Consider the following 26,414-nt stretch of genomic DNA (forward strand, 5'->3'; position numbering starts at 1 on the left):
CGGTGTTACAAACGACTTTGGTCGGATAAATGTCACAAATATTTCACAGGTGAAAACCGCGTCATTTTTCTTAGTCAAGTATTGAAACAGGTAAATAAGTTAATTAACACAGATATACATTTGCCAACTTTTGTTTCTTTTACATTTAAAGTAGATTTGAACGAAAAAAATGTTGAAATTATGATTAAATTCTTGTAAATATGACAAACACCAGCGACAGGTAAGACAAACCTGAAAATGGCTGTTAAATGTAAACATATAACCCGGAAGTGCCGACTGAACACATGTTTTGCTTTTAAAAACAGATAAATTGACTGAGAAATAAAAGATAATGATACACTGCATCCAAACTACAGGTGTCCTATTGTGCACCTGGTAATTTGGTGAATGATCTGTGTTTATCCTGGATTTATTTACCATACATATTTGTTTTTGGGTGGTGCCTTTTCTCGATATCAGGTCCGTTCGCGCCCAATACACTTTCGCACCCTACACGTTCGCACCTCGCACGTTCGCACCCAAGGTCCGTTCGCACTCTACACGTTCACGCCCAATTTTAATTCAAATTCCAGTTGAATAATTGGAAAATCATGATTGTTGTTTTAAATTGCTTTAATGTAAATACTGAATGTATGTATAGCTTGGTATGAGTAAAACATTGAAGATTTTAAATGAAAAACACAAAAGATAATTGTTTTTAACAGCTTTGTTCCTTTGATCTGAAACAATGAAACATTAAAATATAGCAATACATGAATTATAACCAAAACATGATAAAATTTATTCAACACACAAAAAAAAAACGTAGTCAGAATCTCACTTTATTTGAAACAAGTCAGTGAAACAAAGTTATAACAATACACTAACCAAAACATGATTAAAAGTTATTCAACACAAAATAAAACTTTTACAGAATCCCACTCATGACTTTATTTAGAAAGGATTATTATTTTTTTTAACAATACACTTTCCGAAACATGATTAAGATTTATTCAACACAAAAAAAAAAATGCTGTCTCACTTTATTTTGAGACAATGACAACAATTATACTTATAAGAATACACTTCCCAAAACTTGATTACAAAGTTATTGAACACAAAATCAATTAAAATTGGACGCGAACATGTACAAAACAATGTAGGGTGCGAAAGTGAAAAGGGGTGAACATGAGTGGGTGTGAATGTAAATGGGCGTGAACAGACCCGGATTCCCTTTTCTCATGTTTCTACTTGTTTCATGAAATATTGATTGTATAATGTGATTTAGGTACATCTTTTTGGTCTTGTTCATATTTTCAAGACATATCAGAAAATCTGTGTTTTCATTTCAATGTTCACGCTTTTGGAACAAATCACAATGAATCTATATTTTTGCATTTTCTAGAATTGATGTTATTCATATTATTGTTCTAACTTGCATTTGTGACACGGTATGCACTCTTTACATTTAGCCACAGACCTACATGTATCTTCCCAGGTAATTGAGTTGTCAGGTCTGTGAAAATTAATTAGGCATGTGTTTGGGGTTTGCAACTGAACCCAGAATTTACAAATGTAATTAGGACTTTTTCAAAACTTTCCATCAACTCACTGGTCAATTTAAATGATTTATGTATCTCTGCATCTTATTTGACAAAAAGGACATCTTCAAATGCATGACAGCGTTGCTTTGATATCTTGGCTCAGTTATAAATAGTACAACATTGTACAAATTGAAACATCTTTGGACTGATCAGTTCATTGAATAACAAGTCCTGGACTCATGGACTTTCCTGGACTCATCAGTTCATTGAATAACAAGTCCTGGACTCATGGACTTTCCTGGACTCATCAGTTCATTGAATAACAAGTCCTGGACTCATGGACTTTCCTGGACTCATCAGTTCATTGAATAACAAGTCCTGGACTCATGGACTTTCCTCAGTGAAAACACAGGTTTTAATTTCTATGTTTTTAGTTCTTCATTTTTTAATAATTTCAGTTTTGTACTTTTCAGATGTGAATTAAAGGTGTAAAAATGCCAGCTGCAACGACTGACAGTCAAGAGACTGCACTTGGTAATGCTATCTGATTATGTTTACTGGTTTTTATGGAATCAAATAATTCTAAGCATTTGAAAATAGTCATCATGGTCATGATAGTCATTTCTTTTAAATTTGTCAGCAATATATTTTTGCATTTTCTAGCATTGTTGTTAATCATACAGTATCAACTTTTCAAACATTATAAAAAGCATTCATTACATTCTTAAATCGTTAAATAATGATATTTAATTTTTTCAGTGTTTTGGTATTGAAAGTATTTAATTCACTTTATGTAACAAAAGTTAAATTGAGTCATCATGTTTATTCTTTAGATTGTCTGCATGACTTACGATCACAGCTTGATGATATTGGTGATAGAACAGGTGCTCGTGATGCTGACCTTGACTTTCTGAAAAGCTTTTTAACAGATCCTGTTGTTCAAAAAATTGCACAGGTAAAAATCTCTCTACATCATTAGTTGGTTCTCTTGCTCTCATTTTGAATGAATATTCTTATCTCAAAAATACCATGAATATCTTAATAGTTTCTGTCTGGTTGACTGGAGACCTTTAGTTCATGAATTAATAAGCATCTGAAATAAAAATAAGTTAGATCTTAATATACATGATATATATACAATTGCAAATTTCAATCCTTCCAAAAGCAGTATTTGATCCAATGGTTGTGTAATATTGTGGCATCAGTATCTTTTGAATTCAGCTGGCCCATAGGGCCATATGAAGTATTCTTATCACTTTTGACCTGCTCCTTTGTCATCAGACAATTCATAATCTCATTTGAAACCATGGGTCAAATTGTACCAAATTCTGTAAGAATAATGTTTTGAAGGGTGTCCTTGAAAAGTCTTCATTTAGTTTCCATCAGATGTCAAGCATGAAGAGATGAGAAAATTCTTGATTCTGATTCGTCAACTTTTTAAATTTCATTTCAAAGTTAATAGGATTTATGATCCTCATTTAGTGGTGATCACATGAATAACCTTGTGGCTACAATAGCAAATAGGTTTCCATTGAAGCTCATAGGCAATGACATATATATATCCTTCCTCTACTAAAAATGATTAGGAGACCCTCTACAAAAATCCTCATTTAGTGCTAATGAGGTACATGTAGCTACAGTAGTGCATAGCTTTCCATTAAAGCCCATGAGAAATCCTATTACCATCATCCCATGAAATAAGTGGGCAAAATTGAACCAGACGTGGAAGAAATAAGTTTGGAAAGGTGTTTATCAAAGTGACTCATTTCCTTCTGATCAGATTAAAACATGGCTTCCAGAAGCAAATTTTTATTCTGATCGTTCAAATTTTCAGATTTCTTTTTCTCTGAAATTACATGAACTTTTGCTACATTTTTTGAAAACTTCATAAAATTGCTGGTAGGGAGAGTATCTAAAAAAATATAATAAATAATAAATATTGTATAATAATAATAATAATAATAATAAAAAAAAAAAAAATCATGTTGATTGTGTGGCACACATGCTGGCACATTACACTGATCTCTAGGTGAACTTTCAAATCGTTCGAATCGTTCAAATTTTCAGATTTCTTTTTCTCTGAAATTACATGAACTTTTGCTACATTTTTAGCTCACCTGGCCTGAAGGGCCAAGTGAGCTTTTCTCATCACTTGGCGTCCGGCGTCGTCCGTCGTCCTGCGTCCGTCGTCGTTAACTTTTACAAAAATCTTCTCCTCTGAAACTGCTGGGCCAAATTTAACCAAACATGGCCAAAATCATTATTAGGGTATCTAGTTTAAAAATTGTGTCCGGTGACCCGCCCAACCAACCAAGATGGCCGCCATGGCTAAAAATAGAACATAGGGTTAAAATGCAGTTTTTGGCTTATAACTCAAAAACCAAAGCATTTAGAGCAAATCTGACATGTGGTAAAATTGTTTATCAGGTCAAGATCTATCTGCCCTGAAATTGTCAGATGAATCGGACAACCCGTTGTTGGGTTGCTGCCCCTGAATTGGTAATTTTGAGAAAATTTTGATGTTTTTGGTTATTATCTTGAATATTATTATAGATAGAGATAAACTGTAAACAGCAAAAATGTTCAGCAAAGTAAGATCTACAAATAAGTCAACATGACCAAAATGGTCTGTTGACCCCTTTAGAAGTTATTGCCCTTTATAGTCAATTTTTAACCATTTTTCGTAAATCTTAATTATCTTTTACAAAAATCTTCTCCTCTGAAACTATTGGACCAAATTAAACCAAACTTGGCCACAATCATCATTCGGGTATCTAGTTTAAAAATTGTGTCCGGTGATCCGGCCAACCAACCAAGATGGCCGCCATGGCTAAAAATAGAACATAGGGGTAAAATGCAGTTTTTGGCTTATCACTCAAAAACTGAAGCATTTAGAGCAAATCTGACTGTAGTAAAATTGTTTATCAGGTCAAGATCTATCTGCCCTGAAATTTTGAGATGAATGGGACAACTCTTTGATAGGTTGCTGCCCCTGAATTGGTAATTTTAAGGAAATTTTGCTGTTTTTGGTTATTATCTTGAATATTATTATAGATAGAGATAAACTGTAAACAGCAAAAATGTTCAGCTAAGTAAGATCTACAAATAAGTCATCATGACCAAAATGGTCTGTTGACCCCTTTAGGAGTTATTGCCCTTTAAAGTCAATTTTTAACCATTTTTCGTAAATCTTAGTTATCTTTTACAAAAATCTTCTCCTCTGAAACTACTGGATTAAATTAAACCAAACTTGGCCACAATCATCATTGGGGTATTTAGTTTAAAAATTGTGTCCGGTGATCCGGCCAACCAACCAAGATGGCCGCCATGGCTAAAAATAGAACATAGGGGTAAAATGCAGTTTTTGGCTTATCACTCAAAAACCGAAGCATTTAGAGCAAATCTGACTGTAGTAAAATTGTTTATCAGGTCAAGATCTATCTGCCCTGAAATTTTGAGATGAATGGGACAACTCTTTGATAGGTTGCTGCCCCTGAATTGGTAATTTTAAGGAAATTTTGCTGTTTTTGGTTATTATCTTGAATATTATTATAGATAGAGATAAACTGTAAACAGCAAAATTGTTCAGCTAAGTAAGATCTACAAATAAGTCATCATGACCAAAATGGTCTGTTGACCCCTTTAGGAGTTATTGCCCTTTAAAGTCAATTTTTAACCATTTTTCGTAAATCTTAGTTATCTTTTACAAAAATCTTCTCCTCTGAAACTACTGGATTAAATTAAACCAAACTTGGCCACAATCATCATTGGGGTATCTAGTTTAAAAATTGTGTCCGGTGATCCAGCCAACCAACCAAGATGGCCGCCATGGCTAAAAATAGAAGATAGGGGTAAAATGCAGTTTTTGGCTTATCACTCAAAAACCAAAGCATTTAGAGCAAATCTGACATGTGGTAAAATTGTTTATCAGGTCAAGATCTATCTGCAACAACAAAAGAAAGAGAGTTTTTCACGACCTCAGCTGGCTATACAACCCTTGCACTGGTGGCAAAGTGGGGGGGGGGGGGGGGTTACGCAACAACAAAACTACTTCACAACTTTCTTATTACTTTGCATTTCTTGTTAGATAAATTTTACAAAAATTCTCCCCTGAAACAACTGTCGAATTTAAACAAACTTGGTTTAAATCACCACTAGGATATCCAGGGACCACTGTGTATGATGACCCTGCCTGCCCACATGGCTGAAATAAAACATAGGTTTCAAATGCACTTTTTAGTATTATATCTCTGAAACTAAACGACAGTACAACAGTTGCATTTATCATGCAACAATTGTAAATAAAAATATCAGGTGAGCGACACAGGGTCCTTGGACCCTCTAGTTTGAAAACTTCATAAAATTGCTGGTAGGGAGAGTATCTAAAAAAATATAATATATAATAAATATTGTATAATAATAATAATAATAATAAAAAAAAAATCATGTTGATTGTGTGGCACACATGCTGGCACATTACACTGATCTTTAGGTGAACTTTTTGCACTCCTTTGGGCCACTAGTTTTTTTTTCAATCAGGACTGTTACACAAATGTTTATAAAAGACTAAAAACATATACTTGTTTTATGTTATAGGCTGATGATGAGTTGAAGCTTCCCATGTCCAATCCTCCTAGTGATGTCAGAGGGGAGAAATTATTAGCAGATGTTAACAATGTCATACAGAAAGTTGTAGGAACAGCCAATGGGAGAGATCTGGATGAAATATTGTCAGATCCACATATTGGGGTAGGTTAATACAAAACAAAGATGTTCAGGTAATATTGCCATCCCACTCCAACAATGTCTTTCATAACCGCAGCTCAAAAGCAACTATCACAATTCCATATTTTAAAAAATGTCTCAAACTATATCCCTGTGGATTCATGTGTAGGTGTACAGTAAATCACAAATTTTGATCATCAACGAAGAACCTATTCTCTTGAGGCTTGTATTCTGACTTTGGCAAATACGCTAAAATAAATATCCACAAAAAACAAACTTTCCCTCAATCCACAAAATATGATACCCATTTAAATAATTAAGATAAGATAGAAAACTTTATTTTGATTCAGCATAAGTTAAAATATAAAACACAAGCTCTAAGGAGCTTTTGACAAAATATAAAAGCAGTTGATATTTGCAAGGTCACACAGAATCTGACAATTAAATAACAATCTAAATAAAAATTAAGTTTGTTTTGTCATGCTAGATTATTGTAAAAAAAAAATCACACAATCACACAAAAAGAATGTTTTAACTTTGATATAGGTTAATTGTTATAAAGTGACTAAATTCCAAATAAAAACTCAGAATAATCTTTGTTTTCATTTAGGCTTTGATGAAAGCATATGATGATGTGGCAGACAAAAACTATGAAGAAGAATTATACGAAACTAACAAGCTAGCTCAGCCTCCTCCACCAGTGTTCAGTGCTGTAGCAGACCATGTTAGACTTGTCAGTATCAAGAAGGATAAAACAACATCTTTGGTGAGTTATTTCCCTTGAAATTATCTTTGATGAGATATTTTATCTTGAAATGATCTTTTATGAGTTATTTCCCTTGAAATGATCTTTTATGAGTTATTTCCCTTGAAATTATCTATGATGAGTTACTTCCCTTGACATCATCTTTGCTGAGTTATTTCCCTTCTCTTCCATTTCATATCATCATTTAAATCAAAATCATTATTGTCGAATTCTTTATTATTTTACAGGGTATTACAGTGAAAATAGATGAGAATTTTAATTTGAGAATTGCCAGAGTTTTAGCTGGTAGTGTCATTGATAAACAAGGTTAGTATGAATACCCTATACATGTTTATGAACATTTATGAGTATGTCTTATAGTCAAAGAAAATAAGTTTAATATAAAGTTTTTTGTATGCACAATACAATTTACTGTACTTTGGATTCATAATTATTCATTAGATACCAATTTTAGAGGATTTCTCGGGTACAGTTGAACAAAAAAATGATAGTTCAAAGAATGATAAATTTTCTTAGGGCTTTTATGCAGATGCCGCAAAACAACAAAATTTAATATCCACAAACATACAAGTTTCTTTCATCCACCAAAATTGACTCCCAAGAAATAAATGAATCCACAGTATGCTTATATTTAACCATTGTTCATTGTCCACTGTAGTTTGACCAATTAACAAAGCAAACATTTTGACCTTCTGAGTTTCCGTACTTCACAACCTTTGTGGTATAATATTTGAAAATCTCACCTTTTTTTGATCTGTTTTATACAGGTATGTTACATGTTAATGACATCATTAAAGAAGTGAATGGAATACCTGTAGCCACACCAGAACAGTTAATGGATATTATCAGAGTGGCGGAGAGTGAAATCACATTTAAAATTATACCAACAATGCAGGATATTAATTTTAAGACACAGGTAGTAATAATTTAACTGAATATAAATACACATTGAGGTTCATTTTAAAATAATGAACATATTTGCATACATTTTTAAATTCAATGAAAATGAGAATGGAAATGGAGATTGTGTCAAAGAGCCAACAACCCGACCATAACGCAGACAACAGCCGAAGGCCACCAATTGGTCTTCAATGCACCAAGAAACTCCCACAGCCGGAGGAGTCCTTCAGCTGGCCCCTAAATAAATATATATACTAGATCAGTGATAATAGATGTCATACTTAACTCTGAATTATACACAAGAAACTGAAATTAAAATCTTACAAGACTAACAAATACCAGAGGCTCCTGACTAGGGACAGGTGCAAAAATGCGGCAGGGTTAAACATGTTTTTTTAAATCTCAACTCTCGCCCTATCGCCCCTATGACATTTTTATTTCCTGAATATGCAGGAAATAATGGCATCTGGATGTTATTAACCGTAGCAAAAAATAAATTGTCCATGACATTTGTCATACTTTATATATTAATTAGTCTATAGACTAAAGTTTGACCTTCAATTCTTTACAGCTAGAATTAAGCTTTACTTCCCAGGTTTGTAGGATAAGTGTTATGTTACTCTGTTGTTGTATATCACAGTTGTTAATTCCCAGGTTTGTAGGATAAGTGTTATGTTACTCTGTTGTTGTATATCACAGTTGTTAATTCCCAGGTTTGTAGGATAAGTGTTATGTTACTCTGTTGTTGTATATCACAGTTGTTAATTCCCAGGTTTGTAGGATAAGTGTTATGTTACTCTGTTGTTGTATATCACAGTTGTTAATTCCCAGGTTTGTAGGATAAGTGTTATGTTACTCTGTTGTTGTATATCACAGTTGTTAATTCCCAGGTTTGTAGGATAAGTGTTATGTTACTCTGTTGTTGTATATCACAGTTGTTAATTCCCAGGTTTGTAGGATAAGTGTAATATTACTCTGTTGTTGTATATCACAGTTGTTAATTCCCAGGTTTGTAGGATAAGTGTAATGTTACTCTGTTGTTGTATATCACAGTTGTTAATTCCCAGGTTTGTAGGATAAGTGTTATGTTACTCTGTTGTTGTATATCACAGTTGTTAATTCCCAGGTTTGTAGGATAAGTGTTATGTTACTCTGTTGTTGTATATCACAGTTGTTAATTCCCAGGTTTGTAGGATAAGTGTTATGTTACTCTGTTGTTGTATATCACAGTTGTTAATTCCCAGGTTTGTAGGATAAGTGTTATGTTACTCTGTTGTTGTATATCACAGTTGTTAATTCCCAGGTTTGTAGGATAAGTGTTATGTTACTCTGTTGTTGTATATCACAGTTGTTAATTCCCAGGTTTGTAGGATAAGTGTTATGTTACTCTGTTGTTGTATATCACAGTTGTTAATTCCCAGGTTTGTAGGATAAGTGTTATGTTACTCTGTTGTTGTATATCACAGTTGTTAATTCCCAGGTTTGTAGGATAAGTGTTATGTTACTCTGTTGTTGTATATCACAGTTGTTAATTCCCAGGTTTGTAGGATAAGTGTTATGTTACTCTGTTGTTGTATATCACAGTTGTTAATTCCCAGGTTTGTAGGATAAGTGTTATGTTACTCTGTTGTTGTATATCACAGTTGTTAATTCCCAGGTTTGTAGGATAAGTGTTATGTTACTCTGTTGTTGTATATCACAGTTGTTAATTCCCAGGTTTGTAGGATAAGTGTTATGTTACTCTGTTGTTGTATATCACAGTTGTTAATTCCCAGGTTTGTAGGATAAGTGTTATGTTACTCTGTTGTTGTATATCACAGTTGTTAATTCCCAGGTTTGTAGGATAAGTGTTATGTTACTCTGTTGTTGTATATCACAGTTGTTAATTCCCAGGTTTGTAGGATAAGTGTTATGTTACTCTGTTGTTGTATATCACAGTTGTTAATTCCCAGGTTTGTAGGATAAGTGTTATGTTACTCTGTTGTTGTATATCACAGTTGTTAATTCCCAGGTTTGTAGGATAAGTGTTATGTTACTCTGTTGTTGTATATCACAGTTGTTAATTCCCAGGTTTGTAGGATAAGTGTTATGTTACTCTGTTGTTGTATATCACAGTTGTTAATTCCCAGGTTTGTAGGATAAGTGTTATGTTACTCTGTTGTTGTATATCACAGTTGTTAATTCCCAGGTTTGTAGGATAAGTGTTATGTTACTCTGTTGTTGTATATCACAGTTGTTAATTCCCAGGTTTGTAGGATAAGTGTTATGTTACTCTGTTGTTGTATATCACAGTTGTTAATTCCCAGGTTTGTAGGATAAGTGTTATGTTACTCTGTTGTTGTATATCACAGTTGTTAATTCCCAGGTTTGTAGGATAAGTGTTATGTTACTCTGTTGTTGTATATCACAGTTGTTAATTCCCAGGTTTGTAGGATAAGTGTTATGTTACTCTGTTGTTGTATATCACAGTTGTTAATTCCCAGGTTTGTAGGATAAGTGTTATGTTACTCTGTTGTTGTATATCACAGTTGTTAATTCCCAGGTTTGTAGGATAAGTGTTATGTTACTCTGTTGTTGTATATCACAGTTGTTAATTCCCAGGTTTGTAGGATAAGTGTTATGTTACTCTGTTGTTGTATATCACAGTTGTTAATTCCCAGGTTTGTAGGATAAGTGTTATGTTACTCTGTTGTTGTATATCACAGTTGTTAATTCCCAGGTTTGTAGGATAAGTGTTATGTTACTCTGTTGTTTTGTATATCACAGTTGTTAATTCCCAGGTTTGTAGGATAAGTGTTATGTTACTCTGTTGTTGTATATCACAGTTGTTAATTCCCAGGTTTGTAGGATAAGTGTTATGTTACTCTGTTGTTGTATATCACAGTTGTTAATTCCCAGGTTTGTAGGATAAGTGTTATGTTACTCTGTTGTTGTATATCACAGTTGTTAATTCCCAGGTTTGTAGGATAAGTGTTATGTTACTCTGTTGTTGTATATCACAGTTGTTAATTCCCAGGTTTGTAGGATAAGTGTTATGTTACTCTGTTGTTTTGTATATCACAGTTGTTAATTCCCAGGTTTGTAGGATAAGTGTTATGTTACTCTGTTGTTGTATATCACAGTTGTTAATTCCCAGGTTTGTAGGATAAGTGTTATGTTACTCTGTTGTTGTATATCACAGTTGTTAATTCCCAGGTTTGTAGGATAAGTGTTATGTTACTCTGTTGTTGTATATCACAGTTGTTAATTCCCAGGTTTGTAGGATAAGTGTTATGTTACTCTGTTGTTGTATATCACAGTTGTTAATTCCCAGGTTTGTAGGATAAGTGTTATGTTACTCTGTTGTTTTGTATATCACAGTTGTTAATTCCCAGGTTTGTAGGATAAGTGTTATGTTACTCTGTTGTTGTATATCACAGTTGTTAATTCCCAGGTTTGTAGGATAAGTGTTATGTTACTCTGTTGTTGTATATCACAGTTGTTAATTCCCAGGTTTGTAGGATAAGTGTTATGTTACTCTGTTGTTGTATATCACAGTTGTTAATTCCCAGGTTTGTAGGATAAGTGTTATGTTACTCTGTTGTTGTATATCACAGTTGTTAATTCCCAGGTTTGTAGGATAAGTGTTATGTTACTCTGTTGTTGTATATCACAGTTGTTAATTCCCAGGTTTGTAGGATAAGTGTTATGTTACTCTGTTGTTGTATATCACAGTTGTTAATTCGCAGGTTTGTAGGATAAGTGTTATGTTACTCTGTTGTTGTATATCACAGTTGTTAATTCCCAGGTTTGTAGGATAAGTGTTATGTTACTCTGTTGTTGTATATCACAGTTGTTAATTCGCAGGTTTGTAGGATAAGTGTTATGTTACTCTGTTGTTGTATATCACAGTTGTTAATTCCCAGGTTTGTAGGATAAGTGTTATGTTACTCTGTTGTTGTATATCACAGTTGTTAATTCGCAGGTTTGTAGGATAAGTGTTATGTTACTCTGTTGTTGTATATCACAGTTGTTAATTCCCAGGTTTGTAGGATAAGTGTTATGTTACTCTGTTGTTGTATATCACAGTTGTTAATTCCCAGGTTTGTAGGATAAGTGTTATGTTACTCTGTTGTTGTATATCACAGTTGTTAATTCCCAGGTTTGTAGGATAAGTGTTATGTTACTCTGTTGTTGTATATCACAGTTGTTAATTCCCAGGTTTGTAGGATAAGTGTTATGTTACTCTGTTGTTGTATATCACAGTTGTTCTCAAGTAATCATTTATTTTTCAGTTTAATGTCCTAGAATATTTCAGGGGTGCATAACACCTAAGGGAGTTAACTCTTTAAAAATCAACTGAGTGTTTTTAATAAGGTGGAATCAAGCTTCTCAGTGATCAAAATTAGTGTTTGTCAAACTGCTATATTTCCAATGAAATTATTCCTGTTGATTCAGTGGTACAAATTTCTTGAAATTTTTGTTTTTTTGTCAACAGGTAAAGGTAAATATTTTGTGATAATTTTATAAATTTAGATAGGCAAAAATACTGGGTATCCACTTATTTGAGGGATGATTCATGATTGATATAATTATTGGCATGGATTTGTATATTCCCAATATATATCCACTCTCGAAAATTGTTTAAAAAATAGTTGGTTAAGGTTTCTGGAAACATACATGTATAAGAACAATTGGTGCTGATATAATGCAAAATTCACTATGTTCATGTATTTTGTTTTCATTCATAGTATGCATCTTGGTGTATGTTGATGTAATCTCAGTTTGGTTTATTTATTTTTTTGTAAACCTTCATATTTTCAGTTTTTCATATGTTCCTTAGTTAAACCTCTGCCTTACATGTTCATGTATATATTAATCTTGTTTTCTATTTGTCTGTAGTGATCGTTCATGTAAACCATTATCTTTTTTTATCAACCACACATTGAGTCATTGTTTGAATTATTATCTGTTATTTCTCCAAATCCATTTTGAAATACTTTACCAGGTCCAGTACATGTATATGAACTTGAACTATTGTTTTTTAATTATTATTTAGAGATATGTTTGAAAAACGTTAATTTTGAAAAACTGATTCTTTTTATTCAGTAATAGAAAGATGATAAACATATTGATTCTTTTAATACAAGACCCTGTTTTAATATGGGGGTATTCTCTAAATGATAATTTATCGATGTGTTGAGCATTTTTGGTGGAACTATATTATAGCATTTATAAGTTTGTTGTTGCAGAAAAGTTAAGATCCCCCTTTTCCCACTGATACACCCCACCCTCTTTTTCCGTTTTCAGTCATCTTTTATTCATTTGTGTCGAACCTGCAACTTTTGTTGCAGAAAGCTGGACATAGGGATAGTGATCCCGCGGCAAATTGAATCCTTGGGGTTCTTTGATATGCTGAATCTAAAAATGTACCTAGATTTTTGATTATTGGCCCTGTTTTCAAGTTGGTCCATATCGGGGTCCAAAATTAAACTTTGTTTGATTTCATAAAAAATTGAATAATTGGGGTTCTTTGATATGCCAAATCTAACTGTGTATGTAGATTCTAAATTTTTGGTCCCGTTTTCAAATTGATCTCATTAAAGTCCAAAGGGTCCAAAATTAAACTAAGTTTGATTTTAACAAAAATTTAATTCTTGGGCTTTTTTGATATGCTGAATCTAAACATGTACTTAGATTTTTGATTATGGACCCAGTTTTCAAGTTGGTTGAAATCAGGATCCAAAATTATTATATTAAGTATTGTGCAATAGCAAGAAAGTTTCAATTGCACAGTATTCAGCAATAGCAAGAAATCTTCAATTGCACAGTATTGTGCAATAGCAAGAAATCTTCAATTGCACAGTATTGCGCAATAGCAAGAAATATCTAATTGCACAGTATGGTGCAATAACAATTAAAACAATCTTTACTATTCAGTGATAACAAGCACTTTATTTTACATTTTAATATTTTTTTGATGTATTTAAATGAGTAGTTATTGTTGCAAACTACATTAGAAATTTGAATTGAGATCAGTTTTGGAAAAAGAGAAAGGGGGATGTGAAAAAAAATGGGGGGGGGGGGGGGGGGGTTAAATTTTTCTCATTTCAGATTTCATAAATAAAAAGAAAATTTCTTCAAACATTTTTTTGAGAGGATTTAATATTCAACAGCATAGTGAATTGCTCAAAGGCAAAAAAATATTTTAAGTTCATTAGACCACATTCATTCTGTGTCAGAAACCTATGCTGTGTCAACTATTTAATCACAATCCAAATTTAGCGCTGAATCCAGCTTGAATGTTGTGTCCATACTTGCCCCAACCGTTCAGGGTTCAACCTCTGTGGTCGTATAAAGCTGCGCCCTGCAGAGCATCTGGTTGTGTTTTAGTCTGTTTTTCTTATACTGTATGCAATAGGTTTACTATATTTGGTGTATGGAATGAATGTAAGGCGTACATGTCTAGCTGGCAGGTGTCATCTGGCCTTGACCTCATTTTCATGTTTCATTGGTCAAAGTTGAGTTTTTGATTTTTGGTCTTTTTTTCTAATACTATATGCATTAGGTCAACTATATTTGGTGTATGGATATATGTTAAGATCTATATGTCAGTCCCACAGTTTTTTTTTACCATGACCTCATTTTCACAGTTCATTACTCAGTGTTCAGTTGTTGTGTTTTGTTTTGTTATTCTTAAACTATAAGCAATAGGTCAACTATGTTGTATGGAAGAATTGTAAGCTGTACATGCCTGACTGGCATGGTTCAACTGACTGTGACCTCATTTTAATGGTTCATTGGTCAATGATTAGTTTCCTTGGTTAATGTTAAGTTTATGTGACAGTTGTAATAAAGCTTTATATTTAGGACTATCAACATAATATCAATGATTGTTAAAGAAGGCGAGACATTTCAGTGTGTGCACTCTTGTCTTATTTTTCATCTTCTAACTTACCTCATAATTCTTTGTTGATTTTTTCCTCATCATATTTATATATTTATCTTAACTGTTGACCCTTTTCCTTTCAGATGTTTATGAAAGCCCACTTTAACTATGACCCCCTGAAGGACAGATTGATCCCCAGTAAAGATGCCGGTCTGACTTTCAGTGATGGAGACATTCTACATATCCTGACTTCTGAGGACCCTAACTGGTGGCAGGTAAAGCAAACTATGACTGGGTTTCACATGCGTGTTACATGCATATGTTTGAGACGTTTCCTGCAACACATTTTACACACACTTGGGCATGCATGTATTCCATGCATGTTTTTCATGCATGGTAGGAAACATGTATGTCACATGTGGGGCATTTTTACCCTAGTAGGTTTAGACTGTCATTCTAATAAGATGAAATAAAATGTAATAGCAAAATACTATCACGTAGAATGGTTTTACTCAGGCTCAAGTCATTTGGGTTACCTGTAGACAGATTATCTATAATCTTTCATCTAACCCTTTGATGAAATTGTAGACAAGAAACATCATCTTTTTTTTTTCTTCAGAACTATTGATAATCTAAATAGCAACTCTCAATTTCAATTTTGATAAAAATGTAACAAATTGCTGGTTTATTAATGAATTATAAAAATTAAATGACTTGAGTTGAAATCAAACGATATATCCACATTTTGCTTGTTATGAAACCTATAAAAGAGAGGCGGGAGGTAGCCAAAGCATATTCAAACTGACAGAAACTGTATATGATAAACTGACAAAACCATGGCAATAAAATTTTGTTGAATGTTTGATAAACCGTGTCATTTTATATTTATTCATAATAATTACATTATCATGATTATTGGAAATTACGTTAGGATTATCTCTCTCTAATTAGTATTCACTCAGCTTTTTGCACGTTTAACATATTGTTTATCCACAATCCTAAACAAGCATTTGCAAATGACTGCATCTGCTATTTATATATATATATGATTATGATAATGAAAACATTTAAGTATTCATTGAGATTATCTTTAATTTTGATGTAAAAAAGTTAATTGGCACAAACACCTTGGCAATATATCAATTAGAGGGGAAAGTCTGATAAAACAACTCTTTGGTCCAATAAATGTTAAAAATAAAAGTGATTATAAAAGTTTGATGATAATTTTCAGGCCAGGCGGGTAGTGAAGGATGGAGAAGGGCCTACAGGACTGATCCCGTCACAACAGTTAGAGGAGAAAAGAAAGGCATTCGTACAACCAGACTATGATTATTCAAAAAGCAGTTTATGTAAGTTAACTTAATGTGCCTTGAAAAGCCTGCACTGGTTATTGTCTGCACAGGCTTTTCGCCACTTGGAATTCAGGAATAAACTTTTTTCACTTGTTGATAACGTCTATGGGAGCTCTGGTAGTTTTTTCACTTGTTGATAACGTCTATGGAAGCTCTGGTAGTTTTTTCACTTGTTGATTACGTCTATGGGTGCTCTAGTAGTTTTTTCACTTGTTGATAACGTCTATGCAGGGATGATTCCACTATATAGTTTAGGGTTGCTTAGCTGCCCTTAAATCGGCCAGCGCCCCCCCCCCCCCCCCCCCCCCCCCCCCCAAATGTACATGAAAATGAATTCCCAATTCAGGAAAATAAAATAAAAATCGATATTTTCGGAAAAGTTTCTGTCACCAATTAAGGCAACTATAATTTTTCAGAGTTTGTTGTCAAAACATTTTTAAATCCGGATAAAAATGCTGTTTACGATCGCATTTTATTAACAACGATTTAATTATGTCAAAATATGGCAAAAAAAATTATCAGTCGAATTCAATTGATTAATATGTTATAGGAGCAGTGGTGGATCCAGGGGGGGGGGGGGGGTCCGGGGATTGGAACCCCCTTTTTTTCGGCCGATCAATGCATTTGAATGGGAGCATATAGTTGGAACCCCCCTTTTTACTCTGGGTTGGAACACCTCCACCCCCTTTTTAAAATGGCTGGATTCGCGCATGAGGAGTATTCGATCTTGTAAAAGCAGATCGCCCAGCAGGTTGATATAAATGGGTGTCAAAGCAGACCTCGACAGAGAAAAAATCAAATTTTGATACAACATTGATGGATAAAGTTTAATGGGCGCCGTTCTCGTAAAAGCAGATCGCCCAGCAGATCGCCCAGCAGAGCCGGTTATATAATATGATGAAAATTTGTTTTGTAAAAGAAATTATTTCCTCAAAAGACAAAAGTTTTTGCGTTTTTTGAAAATAATGTTGATGATAGACCATTCATATAATACGATGTCAACATTATCAAATGATTATGGAACTATTTCACAAGTTTTGAAGATGATTCAAATAATTTTAAAGAACACTGGTTCAATGCTTTAAATATATCTTATCAATTAAGTATATGAACTTTTGTAATTGCTTTTTTCAGTGGTTTATGTAAGCTGAAATATATGTTTTTGTAATAGGCCTAGGTAACTATAGCTAAGATGATAGACTGGTGCATCATGTTCAATGATATTCATGTAATAACAGTTGCCCATCCAGAATTATTCAAAATGTTACAACTTACATGAACATCAGTGTACAGGTTGAACTTAATGTTATTTCGTCTTAGATTTTATGCTTAAAAAATCCCAATTAGAATAAAAGTTCCCAATTTGATGTTCAAGGGACCCATTTGAAAACACCTGGAATCATCCCTGCTATGGGTGCTCTGGTAGTTTCAAAGCGTTGTGATCATTTGCAGTATTTTTTCAGTATTTTTTCATCAAGTTTAAAATGCTCGTAAATTATTCTAGAACCTCATAAGTGGTAAAATAAGCAAAAATTACAAGAAAAACAATTGTAAAAGTTGTGTTTGAAATTAACAGGATATCTTAATAGAATGTGTAAATTGAAAACAGATAGGGTAAGAGTGTGCAGTAAATGTGTTCTTAATAGAAACCACAGTTTTCTACATAGTAAACGCAGGTACATTTTTACTACAAATCAGAAGAAGACAACAACATGTCAGCATAGATTTGAATTAGAACATAACTCTTACATATTTCAAAGCATGGGGGTCTATGCCCTATGGACACTTTATTCTTGTATTTTACTATATAGATTTATCATATTAATTGGAAATTGAAATTTGATTTCAGTGTGTGGTCTTAAAAGGAGAAAGAAGAAGAAGATAAATTACACAAGCAGTAAAAATAAAGGTAAATAGCAGTACACATAGAGACATCAAACAATAAATTACACAAGCAGTAAAAATAAAGGTAAATAGCAGTACACATAGAGACATCAAACAATAAATTTTGTATGAACCCCCCCTGGCTACGGGTATATATTAGTGAGACCATATCTTGGCCTCTAGTTGTCTTTTGGTTTTTTTGCCCCTCACTGCAGCAGAGGAAGCATTAAGTGATACCCTGTACGTCTATCCTGAAATTGGTTTCCATTCTCTAACTTTAGTTTACCTTGACCAAATGTTATGAAATCTGTGCACAATTTTTACCACAAAACACAGATCAAGTGTGAATTTGAGTTACCGTCCTAGAGTTATGTCCTTTATAAACATTAAAATTGCAGATTTTTTTGTTTCCATTCTCTACTGAAGTTTACCTCATTCAAATGTTAAAATACTTATACACAATGCTTATTATCAGAAAACTTAGATTAAGTTTGAAGTGGCATCAATTTTACCATTCTTCAGGTATGTCTCTTCATAATGTTTTATGCAAGCAGGGGCATCATCTTTGTCCCATGGACACATTATCCATTTATTTGTATTGTATGTTGCAGTCTAGATCAATGTATTATTTACATCTGCTATAACTCGCAAACATATTTTCTTTTTAGAGTTTGATAAATGTGAAATTACCATATATGAAGAGGTGACTAAAATGCCCCCATTCCAGAGAAAGACGTTAGTGTTGGTAGGGGCAAGTGGAGTGGGCAGGAGAGCACTCAAACAAAAATTACTGAAAGATGATCCAAGGAGATTTGGAGCTGTTATGCCACGTAATTATTACACTTTAAGCTCTAGATGCAGATATAATACAAGTTACTGCTGAGTGTATAAAGGTCAAATATTTCTTAAAACAAAAAAATGTTTCCAAGAATAATTCTTACAAAGAAAGGATGTAAATGTTTAAAATTTGTACATTATCATGATTATAGCAGACTTTTGTTAAGTTTTTAGCTCAGCTTAAAATGGATATAGAGTGATCTTTTTGGTGATAAAAATACTGTTTTTCATTTGAGATTTTTAATGAAAACAAAGTTTTCTTGTATAACATTATTTTACACTCATTAGAGTATTTCTTGTATGATGTAAGTTTACACCTATTAGACTATTGTCAAATTTTCAAATTTTTTTAACAAATTGTAGATATTGATATCATGCAATTATAAAGATACTGCCCAGTGAAATATCAACTAGATATTGTTTTGATGCAATTGTACTGATAAATAAACAACAGTGTGCTTAAATAAGGAGTATTTTCATAATTACAGATACGTCAAGAGCCCCTAGAGAAGGAGAAGTCCATGGTAAGGGATACTATTTCACAGATAGAGAAGGCATGGATGAAGAGATAAGAGAAGGAAAATACATTGAATGGGGAGAATTTAATGGTAATCTGTATGGAACTAAACTGGAGTCCATTCATAATGTTACCATGGATGGAAAAATGTGTGTGCTGGATGTTAGTCCCACTGTAAGTTCTATAGAGATAAATGTACATAGATGAGGGGAGGACAGGGGTAAGGGAGAAAGGGGGTAGGAGAAAGGAGAGGAAGGCTGGGAGAAAGGAGAAAAAGTTGGAGAAGAAAATAAAATATGAAAAAATAAAATATCTCTCTTTTGTCCGGTAAATTAAAAAAAAAAAAAGGAGAAGAGGGGTAGGAGAAAGGAGAAGAGGGGTTGGAGAAGGGAGAAGGGTACCCCCTGTCCTCCCCCTCATATGTAAGGCCGTTAGTTTTCTCGTTTAAAATGTTTAACATTGTCATTTCCAGGCCTCTTATAGCAGACTATGTGGTATGGTCTTTGCTCATTGTTGAATGCCTTACAGTGACCTATAGATGTGGTATGATTGCCAATGAGACAACTCTCCACAAGAGACCAAAATGACACAGAAATTAACAATCTCAAAAAAAAATTCTATTGGAATATTTCAGGTTTATTTGTAGTGTGAGGTAGTACAATTTTAGCTTGGTATTCCATGGACAAAATGCACAATTATCAAACCGTAAAATAAGTTACGTATGGAGATTTTTGTTGCAAGATTATCTGATTTCTTTGTAATCGGTTTATTTTTGTTTTCAGTCATTAAAAGTTTTGAAGACAGCAGAATATATGCCCTTTGTTGTATTTATTGCTGCACCTGGTATTGAGGCATTAAAAAGAATGTATGAGGAGGGCAGACGGAGAGGTCTGGTGGGCCGTAAGGGGGTGAGTTACAAATAATAATGTTTTTACATGCTTATCAATGTTATGTAACTTTTTTCAGAAGATGTGCAGAGAATTTGTTGACACTTGAAATACAGATGTAGGCACTTAAATACACCAGAATTCTGTCTTAAAACAAGCCTTCTATAAATCCCTCATTAGTTTATAAAAGTTAAATAAAAAAGGTTTTATATACCCATTTTGATTGGGTTACTGAGTTTCTAATGATTTATACATTTTATTAGTATAATATTGATTACTTGGTATTCAACTTAGTATTTTGTTATATAAGTTAAAATTTAGAATGGAAATGGGGAATGTGTCAAAGAGACAACAACCCGACCATAGAAAAAACAACAGCAAAAGGTCACCAACAAGTCTTCAATGTAGGGAGAAATTCCCGCACCCGGAGGCGTCCTTCAGCTGGCACCTAAACAAATATATACTAGTTCAGTAATAATGAACGCCATACCAATTTCCAAATTGTACACAAGAAACTAAAATTAAAATAATACAAGACTAACAAAGGCCAGAGGCTCCTGACTTGGGACAAGCACAAAAATGTGGTGGGGTTAAACATGTTTGTGAGATCTCAACCCTCCCCCTATACCTCTAGCCAATGTAGAAAAGTAAACGCATAACAATACACACATTTAAAATTCAGTTCAAGAAAAGTCTGAGTCTGATGTCAGAAGATGTAACCAAAGAAAATAAACAAAATGACAATAATACATAAATAACATCAGACTGCTAGCAGTTAATTGACAATTGACATCTCCAAACCTCAATTAAACTGATTGAAAAATTATGACTTCATCATATGCATATTAGGCACAATCCTTCCCGTTAGGGGTTTAGTATCATACCATCATAACATATATGAGAAGAACATTACCTGTGTCATATTCTTAAATTGCTGGATACTTATTTGTTTATGTCTTTTATTTTAGGCAAGTGGTCATGGCACTATTGAAGTTAAAACTGTAAGTATTATTTATTGGAGAATAAAGAACATGAATTTCTGTCCTTTAATATGCCATTTCTTAAAAATAGTAGTTAGTTACTGTGGATTCATGTGTTTTCATGGATATCAATTTTCGTGGATTAATTTATCATGGATATTTGATCTCATGGTTTTACCAATCTCTGCACTCAAAGCCTATAGAAAATTTGTAATTCGTTGAACATATGAATTTGGGGTTCACCTGCACCCATGAAACCAATGAAAAATTTGTATCCAATGAATAATAATGAATCCACAGTAAGTTTGTTATGTCTGTCATGTGACTCGGCCCAATGTGACTAAAAAGTAGACATCATTACTTCTTACATTTTGAGCACACAAGGGAAAACATTTGATGCTATACTGAGTATACACTCATACGGGACAATGATCATTTGATGCTATACTGCGTTTACACTCATACGGGACAATGAAATTACGTACTTAAAATAAATAAATAATTTTTAGACATCAATACAAGTTGATGCATGTGTAAAAGTCTGATTTGATAATAGTGCAGGGATACAGGTGCACCTTCTATCTGGTAAGTGATGTCATAAGGTTGTGATTAAATGACGATCTTTTCTTGTGACAGACATAATTTGAGAAACAGCCTATTATAGAGAGTTGTCTCAATGGCATTCATACCACATCTTCCTATATCTGTTAGCTTGATCATCATTGATATTTTAAACATTAGAAGTAAAAGTTGAAAAGAGACAAGGACCACCATAGTGTCTTTCTATGCACATTGAAGTTAATAATATGAGATCACAATCAGTTTTGGCTTGGGTCTTGTTTCTCAGTCATGAGTTTAATATGTTGTGTTTTGTCTGTTGGACTTTTTCTTTTTTAACAATTGCTTTGTCTGTTTATTTTTAACTTGTGAGTTTGAATATATAAAAAAAGAAGATGTGGTATGATTGCCAATGAGACAACTCTCCACAAGAGACCAAAATGACACAGAAATTAACAAATATAGGTCACTGTATGGCCTTCAACAATGATCAAAGCCCATACCACATAGGCAGCTTTAAAAGGTCCCAAATGACAATGTAAAACAATTCAAATGAGAAAACTAATAGAAATGAGAAAACTAATAGCCTTATTTTATTTAAAAATTGAATGAAGAATCTTTTGCCTCTCTTAAATATTCTAAATTTAACATGCAATTCAACCTATTTTTCAGGAACATGATTTTTACGAGACGATTCAGGAAAGTCAGAACATAGAGAGAGTATACAAGGGAATGTTTGATTTTACAATCGTCAATGATGACTTTGACGAAACGTATAGAACTTTGAGACGAGAGTTAGACAATTTAAGTTCCGAGCAACAGTGGGTGCCAATTAATTGGGTCTATTAACCTGTATATTTGTACATTCTTTATATCATATCATATCAAGGGGAAGGTTATGCATCAGTAGAGTGCTTAAATTGTCAGGTAGTGTGGATAAGGGGAGATAATTGTCAGGTAGTGTGGATTAGAGGAAATTTTAAGATATTACATGCTTTGTAAATGCAAAAGTATGCTGAATTCTGTATATTGTACTGAATCTGCCTGATTTTCATATTTTCATGATTTATTTATATAGGGCAAGGCCCTATTTATACATTTGATATAACTTTGCAACTAATTTTCTACTCAGATGGGGGAAGGGGGGTTGGGAATAATCCGTTGTAAAAATAAGTTTGACTACAGTATTTAATAGACTACATCAAGGCTGTGCATTTGAATTGTAGTAAAAACTTGCAGAAATTAAAATTAGAAATATTTGCAATTGTATTGGTGAATTCAACATACACCACAAAACAACAAATACATCGTCAAATATTCAAATTCTGTATAAAGTATTGTCATCAATCAAAACCAATAACATTTGTAAAGCATTACCATTTTATGAGAAATTTTTAACCATGAATATATCTAATTTGGCCTTTATCATAAATACAGTACTGGTATGCATTTGGATGTTGTTATTCAGTGTTACACATTCTATGTATAGATTTACTTGATAGTGGAAAGATTTGTGATTGTTCAGCTATGACCCCATCAAATCGATTTTAATAATTTGGATTTAAAAAGTTAATCAGGGTTACGATTTCTGGACTTCTTTAATCTTTTTTCAAATAAAAATAATTTGATGTGTATTAATTGTAATCTTTAGGCAGCATATATATATATGTATTAAGTGTCTTACTTATCGGTGTGTATGCATGTATATAGGATGAAAAGAGATCCTCTGTTTCTTTATTATTATTTTTCTAAGTGAGAAAAATGTTCTTTGCAGTTTATTACATAGTGTTAAGTTATTTGATATAATTTTCACATTATACGGGACGAGGTAGATTTATACTTATACTTTAACTCTGTATTGCTATGTCTGGGAATGCCCATTTTGCATGCAGAATATTCTTTTAGCATTTATATTTAACCTCAAGATGAATTATGCAGAAAGCAGTGTTATACTGACACTATTTCTATTGTAAATGTACACAAGACTTGTACTGTTTTTGGTTTTTTTCTTCACTTTTCAAGGTTGTAGTGTGACCTTAAACTAATTATATCAACTCACATGCATGAAGAGGAACTTTTATATTTCTCTCTTTGTATTTTTATGTCTAGAATGTCAACCAAGGCAGTGTACACTTTAAACATTATTTAACCTCAAAACCTCATGATTACTTCTGCAAGGTCATTTTAGACACAATACTTACAGGAATTTTTATATTTCTCTTTGTATTTTTATGTCTAGAATGTCAACCAAGGTAGTGTACACTTTAAACCTCAAAACCTCATGATTACTTCTGCATGGTCATTTTAGACACAATTACAGGAATTTTTATATTTCTCTATTTTGCTTGATTGATCATATTTTATAATAGCAACATAATACAGGCATAATATAAGGACAATCTTTTATATCAAGGACATTTTATTCATAAAAAAAAGAAATTCTATTGATAAAAAAGGTAATTCTATTTATAAAACATTATTTGGATTAATTAATTGTATTAAGTGATTAATAAGTGGATAAACTATATGATGTTAACAGCATATTTGGTTAAATAGATAATTTTCTTATTTCTTATGTTTTATTTTTAACTTTATTGCACATGTGCAAACAAGAGCAGTTCCTTTGTCTAGTAAGAGGTCAACACACATTGAGTCAATCTCATCCATTAAGATTTGTTTCATTATATATGCATCTGTATTTTATCTTATTTGAATAAATAAACCATTTTATGTAAATTATGCAGATATTCATCACCAAATGTCATGTGATAATGGGTTGTTACTACTTTTGTACATATCTTGTTTTATGATAGGTTGTAGAAAAAACATCTTAAGACACGCCTTTTGGCTATTAGTCTGCCTTTGATTGGTTGCCATACATATTTTCGTAAAATTTCGATGACACAAGAGTTGAGGTTTGACTGCAAAGAGCATAAGTGATTTCGTATGATGACAATAGGTCAAGTGTTCGGGTATCCAAAAATAGCGATAAGGTTTATTATTTATGTACCCATTTATGAACCCTAGGTAAAAGATTTGTGTCAAGTCTGATATTTGTAACATATCATAGGTCATGGGTTGTACATAAGATTTTTGTATATTGAGAAAACATATTCTTTTCCAAATAATTTCCTTTTTAATAACTGGAATTTATCAGCTATATACCTATAGTGCGTGATTTTAACATTTTTTCATATATATTTTGTTCAGAAATTTTAGTATATATTTTTTTTTATATTTAAAATTTTGTCTTCTATGTATATATTATTCTTGGTGTTCCATTTCTGGCTGTGAAAGTACAACAATACATCAAGAACAAATATGAGTAATATATTATTAATTTAGGAGAACAGTTCTGGAAACAGTAATACCTTTACTTAGTTTATATATAATTTTTAATGTTTTGAGAAATTATTTGTTGATTTTTTAGTAAATTAGCAATATATTAAAAAAACATATAAGCTGACTGAAAATTCTGACAAAATATAAAATTAACTTGTTTTATTTGAGCATTCACTTGTATTGCAATACACTTACATTATAAATTGAATTAGACTTATTATAGGGGTCTGGAAGGGGTTTACAGAATAGAAAAAAAATGGGAGAGAAGAGAATAGAAAAGTAGGAAGAAAATAGTAAAGAATAAATAATAATGGAGTGTTTGAATATAAAGAATAGAGGGTAATGGGCCAAATAAATGAAGTTTAGAGAAAAATTGCCTTAACAATGAAAAAATGAAAAAATTAAATACCCCATCCAGACCCTCAACTATTGTAGCGATACTAATCCCTCCATTGATAGTCTTGTGTGATATATATTTTCTCGTATGCAAATTAAGCTTTCAGAGATGTAAAATATTCAAATTATATTTTTTGATTATGCAAAACCTATTACAATAAAACAATGATGAAAATTTCTTTTTTATTGTTTTTTAACAGACTCTGTGTTAAATTTATTCATATCTCGTGTAGACTTTGGGTCATATATGGTAATAGCTATTGCTAGAACTTGTATATGATAAAGTCCATGTGTTGATCTTGTTTAATGTGACATATCTTGTGTAAGATTTGGGGCAATAAATGGCTATACCTATTCGACAGAACTGGTCTATGATAGAGTCCATGTTTTGATCTTGCAGATTGTGTCATATCTTGTGTAGACTTGGTCATATATTGCCAACCCTATTGTCTGGACCCCGTCTATGATGAAGTCCATGGGTTGATTTTGTTTATACTTGGTGTCATGTATTGCTATACCTATTGTCCAGACTCCATCTATGATGCAGAACATGTACGTGTTGATAATGTTTATATTGTCATATCTTGTGTAGACTTGGGCCAATATATGGCGATACTTATTACTGTGTCATATATTGCTGTACCTATTACATGGAACTGGTCTATGATAGAGTCCATGTGTTGATCTTGTTTACTGTGTTATATCTTGTGTAGACTTGGTGTCATGTATTGATGTACCTATTACATGGAACTGGTCTATGATAGAGTCCATGTGTTGATCTTGTTTTACTGTGTTATATCTTGTGTAGACTTGGTGTCATATATTGCTGTACCTATTACATGGAACTGGTCTATGATAGAGTTTTTGTGTTGGTCTTGT

At 32.7% G+C, this 26,414-nt stretch overlaps 1 protein-coding gene across 2 annotated transcripts; it reads left to right on the plus strand.

Annotated features, from left to right (window-relative positions):
* On the plus strand, positions 1-25,710 carry LOC139503160 (protein PALS2-like). 2 transcript variants are annotated; one of them, XR_011659044.1, is made up of 16 exons: positions 1-90; positions 1,997-2,057; positions 2,357-2,478; positions 6,120-6,272; positions 6,859-7,014; positions 7,242-7,320; positions 7,782-7,930; positions 14,926-15,057; positions 16,014-16,131; positions 17,984-18,043; positions 18,687-18,848; positions 19,344-19,546; positions 20,155-20,280; positions 21,228-21,260; positions 22,470-22,724; positions 22,755-22,888. XR_011659044.1 is itself a non-coding variant. In XM_071292892.1 (15 exons), exons 2-15 carry the CDS (start codon positions 2,018-2,020, stop codon positions 22,644-22,646), a joined length of 1,710 nt encoding a protein of 569 aa, XP_071148993.1. In that variant the 5' UTR covers positions 1-90; positions 1,997-2,017; the 3' UTR covers positions 22,647-25,710. The 2 variants fall into 2 exon arrangements, 1 of the variants encoding a protein (XP_071148993.1); XM_071292892.1 differs by having other exon boundaries at positions 22,470-25,710.
* Positions 25,711-26,414: the final 704 nt, after the last annotated feature.

This window comes from Mytilus edulis, chromosome 14 (assembly GCF_963676685.1).
Source record: "Mytilus edulis chromosome 14, xbMytEdul2.2, whole genome shotgun sequence".
In the NCBI taxonomy this organism is placed as follows: domain Eukaryota; kingdom Metazoa; phylum Mollusca; class Bivalvia; order Mytilida; family Mytilidae; genus Mytilus; species Mytilus edulis.

Excerpts from the sequence above, each read along its gene's own strand:
- LOC139503160 (XM_071292892.1), top strand. The coding sequence starts at position 2,018 with ATGCCAGCTGCAACGACTGACAGTCAAGAGACTGCACTTG. Across the intron at positions 2,479-6,119 it reads TTGTTCAAAAAATTGCACAG|GCTGATGATGAGTTGAAGCT; the intron begins GTAAAAATCTCT and ends TTTATGTTATAG. Across the intron at positions 20,281-21,227 it reads GTCTGGTGGGCCGTAAGGGG|GCAAGTGGTCATGGCACTAT; the intron begins GTGAGTTACAAA and ends CTTTTATTTTAG.